The sequence below is a fragment of the Corylus avellana genome, chromosome 5 (genome assembly GCF_965113065.1).
Source record: "Corylus avellana chromosome 5, dhCorAvel1.hap1.2, whole genome shotgun sequence".
Lineage (NCBI taxonomy): Eukaryota > Viridiplantae > Streptophyta > Magnoliopsida > Fagales > Betulaceae > Corylus > Corylus avellana.
In genome coordinates this window covers 29,553,815-29,561,159 of record NC_142494.1, presented here as the reverse complement: position 1 = coordinate 29,561,159, position 7,345 = coordinate 29,553,815, and the positions used below count along the sequence as shown (strand labels likewise).

General features: G+C 34.7%; 1 protein-coding gene across 2 annotated transcripts; it reads left to right on the top strand.

The window, feature by feature from the left end:
- The first annotated feature begins 1,737 nt into the window (after positions 1–1,737).
- Positions 1,738–7,175, top strand: AO (L-aspartate oxidase). 2 transcript variants are annotated; one of them, XM_059593780.2, is made up of 8 exons: positions 1,738–2,052; positions 2,770–2,914; positions 3,247–3,601; positions 4,077–4,319; positions 4,660–4,716; positions 4,825–4,905; positions 5,662–5,723; positions 5,969–7,175. In XM_059593780.2, exons 2-8 carry the CDS (start codon positions 2,781–2,783, stop codon positions 6,978–6,980), a joined length of 1,944 nt encoding a protein of 647 aa, XP_059449763.2. In that variant the 5' UTR covers positions 1,738–2,052; positions 2,770–2,780; the 3' UTR covers positions 6,981–7,175. The 2 variants fall into 2 exon arrangements, with proteins under 2 accessions (XP_059449763.2, XP_088372706.1); XM_088516580.1 differs by lacking the exons at positions 1,738–2,052; positions 2,770–2,914 and having other exon boundaries at positions 3,251–3,284; positions 3,397–3,601; positions 5,969–7,173.
- Positions 7,176–7,345: the final 170 nt, after the last annotated feature.

The following is a 7,345-nucleotide window of genomic DNA, read 5'->3' as shown; positions in this document are numbered from 1 at the left end:
CATGCATGCCGGCATTCTTCGTATCACGGCCCATATATATATAGACGGATGTAACTTTCTTTCTATAAAATATTTTACTTAATATATAACACTATAATGCATGTGAAAACATATAATTTTTTAATTAGTGGGTAAGAATTATGTATTTTTTAATAGATTTATTAAAAAATATATACTTTTTTATATGTTCAAAAAAAAAAAAAAAAAAAGAAGCCTGGCGTGCATGAACAGTCATGCATGCCGGCATTCTTCGTATCACGGCCCATATATATCTAGACGGAAGTAACTTTCTTTCGATAAAATATTTTACTTAATGTATAACACTATAATGCATGTGAAAACATATAATTTTTTAATTAGCATGTAAGAATTATGAATTTTTTAATAAATTTATTAAAAAATATATAGTTTTTTATATGTTAAAAAATCACGTACAGTTTTATTAATTGAATTAGAAAATTTTATTTCAATTTATTTTGAATAAAATTTGGATACATATAATACATTTTTTTTATTGATTTGACGTGAACACGATGATTGAAAATATGAGCTAAAAGATTTTTTTATTTGTCACGAAGCCAAAATTCATACATTTAATTATCAATTTTTTAAAAAAATAAAAAATAAAATCACATCCTTATTAATTAGTAGAGAAAAATTATTAATTAAGCGACTTTCTAGGTAATTTCCCTGCTTTATATTCTTCCTGTCTTTTTTGACCAACCAAATAACAACTACAAAATAGACTAAATAGTCATAGAAAGCTAAGAAAGAAGCCCACGACACGAGTCTGGTTTTCCAATACTTTTTGGACGATTTGAGTGGCTATGATCACTTTTTGAAGATTACAGTCCCGTGGCTCATAAACCACCATGAATATACTTTTTTGGCCGGTTGACCTAGAATCTCTAATTTTAAGTAATCGGAGGAAATTTCAATCCATTTTAGATAGCCAACCATATTAGTAGGCGCAGTTCCTATAACAATTAGTCAGCGTTATTTTTACAAAAAATAATTAGTCGTTGTTTTAAAGTTTTAATAATTCAAATGTTCATCTTAATTTTGTCCTCTCTAAAAGTTTTTATTTTTCAATTCATTATATTTACCAAGTTGTATGTCTTTATTACATTCAATTGAGATGTATATCTCTATTGCATTTCCTTTTCTTTTTTATATATTTTTTTACAAATTTATCATTGAATTTGTAGGTCTTATTTATATAAATGGATGAAAGATAGAGGCATATAGAAATATAGAATCTCTAGAATGTATGTTGATATTGTAAACCATAAATTATTTATTTAAAAATAACTTATCTAAAATAAAATAATATCAACATAGTTCTTGGAAAACACAAGAAAAACATCACGAGAACACCTAGCATTCCCCTACCAAATATATTAACTCATAATGAACATGAATAAGAAGGATTATGATTGTCAAATAAATTTTTTTAATCTTAATCATTGTTTTTAAATTAAATGATTGAGATATTATCTTATCAATATTTATTATTTTAATTATTGATCATATTATAAGAATAATAAATCCTGATATAAATCTTAGAACACGCTCCTCTCCATTTTGGTATCAAGGTTTTGTTTTGTTTGTCAAAACTAAAAATTCCACATCAGCTTGATTAATCAAAGTCAAAGATTAAAAAAAAGTAGGAAACGTTAATAACAAAGACAAGAAAGAAGAGAGAGAGAGGGTGCGGCTGCAAAAAGAGAAAGAGGATGGCGCGAAGTTTTAGGATGTGTCTGTAGCAAATCTTGGGTGTGGCGCCTCGTAAACGTCGGCCTCCCTATATTCACCTCTCATAAAAATTTCTCGAGTTCCCATTTTTTATTACATTCTATTTTTTGAGAATGAATCAACGATAAAAGCGAAGATTCTGGGAATCTATCTTTGTCCCTTTTCTTGTTTATTGGCTGTAGCCTGTAGGTTCATCTTTTGAAAAGGAGCAAGGAGACCCAGACTCAGATACGTTTGTTTGCTAATATTAGCCCATAGCCAGAGTTCATAAAGTTGTTATAGAAGAAAGCAGACTCTGTAAGTATTGAGGGTGTCTTGTTTTGTTTTGTTTGGGTGGTTTTGAGTTGAGGTTTAGCTGTTTGATTCAATGCTTCGACGGGCTCTTGAATCTGGGATTTGTGTGCTCAGCGTGCCGATGTTCCGTTTGTCATCATTCATTTAAGAGGTTCATGTTGGCTTTTCTGTTGTAACTGCTCTTTTTGGATGGTGGGTAGTTATGGTTTTGGTCTGAGGATGATGGGTTGTTGTTTGCTCATGATTTTTGGTTGTTTCTGTTTGTATTAGTTTAGCCAACGTCAGTATCACTTTTTTTTTTTTTTTTCCTCTCTATTTTTTATTTAATTCGTAGATAATGAATTTTGGTTTGTTAAATGCGATGCTCTGGGTAGGTTGTGAATTGTGATCATAACATATTGACATATATATTAGTATCGATATTGGGCTGTTCTGATTGTGCTTAAAGGAAGTACATAAGATAAATGGAAGGGAGAGTGAATGCATTCAAACGGTAGCGTGATCCTTGTTGATATCATTGTTTTTCTGTTTATGTCGCTGCTGCTATTTGTTTATTTACTTCTTCTTGTTTGGTCCGTTTCTTTTCCTTAGTTACCAAGGTTGTCTGTGGATCACAATGCATTGAATTGCAAAAGATGCACGAAATTTTAGAAGTGGAGTCTATTTTTGAAAAGAGAAGTAGTGATCTAACTTTGAGCTCTTACTCTTGTTATCTGGCAGAGGTATTGCAAATGACAACTTGTATACCTGCTGGAACCGGCAGCTTGCATTATAGTGCAACACTAGGCAAGGGACAAGGTTGTAGAACAACTTCTTGGGTTTCTGGTGTAACATTCAAGAAATGCATACAGAAAGAGCTTTCATGGTACGTTTTTAGACATCAATTTTTTTATACAACTTCTTTAATTATTCTAGAAGTAGTGCCCAATTAAGTTTTCCGGGGACAATTTCCTTGTGCCATAGAAGGATTATTTTTGAGAATGAGTTGGATGTCTCCATACATTCTAATGTCGTTGATTTACACTTCCGTTCTACCAGAGAGCACTGGTTGTCCACATGTCACTGTTTTTATGTTAGCATTGAGACGGTTCCCTTGACTGTTCATTATGTCAATGAAGTGGAAATTCTCAAAAAATTTGGCTCATACCACTATTCTAACTTTGTAGAACTCCCCCTTCCCCCCTCTTAATCTTCCAGGTCACGTGGAGTATCTAAGTTCTTGCAGATCCAGAGATGTAATTTTTCCCAATCTCCATTTAGTGAGCATTGGAAGCCCCTTAGAACTGTCACTTCATCGTGCTTGAGAGATGGTTCCACAAAGTATTTTGATTTTGCTATCATTGGCAGTGGAGTTGCAGGCCTTCGTTATGCTCTTGAAGTTGCAAAGCATGGATCTGTCGCTGTGATTACCAAGGCTGAGCCTCATGAGAGCAACACAAACTATGCTCAGGGTGGTGTTAGTGCTGTGTTGTGCCCTTCAGATTCTGTGGAGAGTCACATGCACGACACCATTGTAGCAGGGGCTTATCTATGTGATGAGGAGACTGTCAGGGTTAGTTTCAAATCTAAATATTTGTCTATATCATTCATTTATGAACTTTGCTCTCTGGTATGAATTTATTACATTATGATGTTGTGGGCCATATAATACGGTCTTTTTGTTTATAGCTAACAAATGTTTGTTTGAGTCTCTTACTCTTCACAATTTTAGCCATGGATTAAAATGAATGGGCAACATTCAAATTGATACAGGATTTGCATTGTCCAGTATCTCAGGCCCTCATTTTTTCTCAACCCTCTTAGAGCTAGTACATGGAACTATAATTAATGCCCTTGGTTTATATGAACTGAGAATGACATATTATTCCATTGAATAACATTCAGTTAGTAAGCACTTTTGTTGTGAAAAAAATAAAAAAATGTGAATTTTCGGTGCATGTTCATTGGTTGTGTTTATTCTGTTGTCTTATTTGAGTGCCTGTTGTGTAGTTGTTGAGCTATTTCTCAAGTTTGGTTATTTTAAGCAGGTTGTCTGTACAGAAGGACCTGACAGAATCAGAGAATTGATTGCTATGGGTGCCTCATTTGATCATGGGGAAGATGGAAACTTGCATCTAGCAAGGGAGGGGGGGCACTCTCATCACAGAATTGTTCATGCTGCTGATATGACTGGAAGGGAGATTGAGCGGGCTCTACTGAAGGCAGTTGTCAATGATCCAAATATTTCTGTGTTTGAACACCATTTTGCGATAGATTTACTAACTTGTCAGGTAATTTATTCAAGTAACTTATTTGAAAAATGATTGTTTGACTTTTTATTTTACATGCTCATATATGCTACCCTTTTGTGGAATAACTTCTTTCTTTTTTTCTTTTGTTTCTTTTGTTTCTTTTCTATTTGTGGAATGATTTTAAGAAAGAAATTTTAAGCATATCTTAGATGTGGGGATTAAGACACTATTTCAACATATGATACAAATTGAATGTCCTGATAGTCTTCATTGATTTTATCCATGTTGATTTGATTTATCTTTGTAAACTTTGGCGCTTCACAGTAGCATGACTACTTTATGAGCATTCACTAAAGTGCATTTGTTACCAACATCACAGGATTGCTCTGACACAATATGTCTGGGTGTTGACACATTGAATACTGAAACATTAGAGGTAACAACAAAATTTACCATTTGAAGTCTCTTAAATTCCATAGGGCAATATTATGCCAAAAAATCTCACTATCTTTATTCCATAACCTTTACGTTTTTGAATTTTCAGGTGATAAGGTTTATTGCAAAGGTGACTTTACTTGCATCAGGTGGGGCTGGACATATCTATCCAACAACTACAAATCCTCTGGTAAATGTTTTCACACTTCTACCATCCACTATCTACAGTGCTTATCAAAATGTTTGCGAGTGGGAACCCAGACTGGTCCTTAAGAGCCTCCTATATAGCCCCTGCAAAAGACAACAAATATCTTTATGTGTAGAAGAAAAGTCTGACTCTTACCAAGGAGTTGTTTGACATGTATCACACTTAACAAACTTTTTAATTGCTTCTTAAGATGACAATACCCTCATAAAAATGTTATACATTATAACAATGAAAGTTTTTCTGTCTGAGAAAGTTATTGATATGGTTCTATTTATGGGTTGAATGCTACATTTCAGAATATTACAACAATTTACAGTCTGTCACTTTTGACCATCCACTCCCATTCCTGGGCTAATGCGAAATGGATTTCTTGCTGCAGCATTTAATAAATAAGAGCCTCAAGTTCAAAGTTTTCCTTTATTATTATTGATGTGCTCTAACCTAAGATGCACATAGTGAGAGAACGAGAGTGATGATTTCGAAGAGATCAGAAGTCAAGAGCCTCTCTCTCTCTCTCTCTCTCTCTCTCTCCATTGTATAATTTTTTCTTTTCTTTTGCATGTAGTGCTCCATTTAATATTAATTCAGAAATTATATTTCTTCCTATAATTGGTGAAATCTTACTCTAATCGAATAGTAAAACATCATCTAAAAGATTAAACCTATTTGAAGATTAAACCTGTTTGATAATGAGTATAATGCTCTTTTGTCTGCTTCATGCTTGATTTATTCTTACAGGTAGCCACAGGAGATGGAATGGCCATGGCCCATCGGGCTCAAGCTGTTATTTCAAATATGGAGTGAGTAAATATTTATCAACTATTGAAATTCTCTATCTTAATTGTCATACATATTCAAAGTGCTGTGTTATTGATAATTTATAATCATGCAAGAATAAATCATAATGCCTTGTTTTTCGTAGCATTTGACTGCGTGAGGTCATTCGTTTGGTGGTGCATGAAATTGGAGATTATATAGATTTATATATATGTATATGTAAATGGAAATAATAGCTCTGTGTTTTTTTCCCCACATCATTGCTCAGATTTGTGCAGTTCCACCCAACTGCCTTAGCTGACAAAGGCCTTCCCATCAAACCAACCAAGTCTCGAGAGAATGCATTTCTTATTACTGAAGCTGTTAGGGGCGACGGAGGCATACTGTACAATTTGGGCATGGAAAGGTTCATGCCCTTGTATGACGAGAGAGCAGAGCTTGCTCCCAGGGATGTGGTGGCAAGAAGTATAGATGACCAGCTTAAAAAGCGCAATGAAAAGTATGTGCTCCTTGATATTAGTCACAGGGCCAGGGAAAAAATTCTCTCCCACTTCCCCAACATTGCTGCTGAGTGCCTACAGTATGATCTGGACATTACCCGTCAGCCGATTCCAGTGGTTCCCGCTGCTCATTACATGTGTGGGGGTGTGCGCGCTGGGCTTCAAGGGGAGACAAATGTTCAAGGCTTGTATGTGGCAGGAGAGGTTGCATGTACAGGTTTGCATGGAGCAAATCGACTTGCTAGTAACTCATTACTTGAAGCACTAGTTTTTGCAAGAAGAGCTGTCCAGCCCTCAATTGATCACATGAAGAGTTCTAAACATGATCTAAGTACTTCAAATTTGTGGGGTAGACCAGTTGTTCCTTCTTCACTTGGGAGTGATGCTATGGACAAAATTTTAACAATGACAAGAAAAACAAGGAAAGAATTGCAATCAATCATGTGGGATTATGTGGGAATTGTTCGGTCAACGACAAGGCTGGAATTTGCAGAGCGAAAGATTGGTGAGTTGGAGGCTAAATGGGAGGAGTACTTATTTCAGCAAGGGTGGGAGCCAACAATGGTGGGGCTTGAGGCTTGTGAAATGAGGAACCTCTTTTGTTGTGCAGAGCTGGTGATCAGCAGTGCCCTTGCCAGGCATGAAAGCCGTGGGCTTCACTACACGGTTGATTTTCCTCATCTGGAGGAAAGTAAGAGGCTCCCAACAATTATTTTCCCTTGTTCATCAGTCAAGAGTACCTGGAGTTCACGACAACTACACAAGCAGCTCATGTCTTAAAGAGTGGAGCCTTGCTGCCAACATTTGTATTTATAAAGTCTTTACCATTATATTTGTAAGTCATCATTGAGGTTAGGGTGGAAGTGTATCTTACAGCATTTGTTATTTATTGTTACTGATTCATTTTTTTCAATAAAAATTTGTTCTTTGAATTGTATCAAAATGATAATATCATCCTTCTTGTCCCCTCTTCTTCCATTGTGGCCAATGTGTTTGATTCTAATGAATAATAGCCTATCTGGCAGGTTTTTTTTTATTTTATTTTTATTTTTTTATAATTTAATTGTAAGTTTAACAGATTTAGCCACTCTAAAACCGTATTTTATATTAAATTGTGGTTTTTTTCAACCCTACTTTTTATTAAC

Bases quoted from the DNA above. Each gene is read 5' to 3' on its own strand.
- AO (XM_059593780.2), top strand. From the start codon at position 2,781: ATGACAACTTGTATACCTGCTGGAACCGGCAGCTTGCATTATAGTGCA. The intron at 2,915-3,246 runs GTACGTTTTTAG...TTAATCTTCCAG, and splicing joins ATACAGAAAGAGCTTTCATG to GTCACGTGGAGTATCTAAGT. The intron at 4,717-4,824 runs GTAACAACAAAA...TTGAATTTTCAG, and splicing joins TGAATACTGAAACATTAGAG to GTGATAAGGTTTATTGCAAA.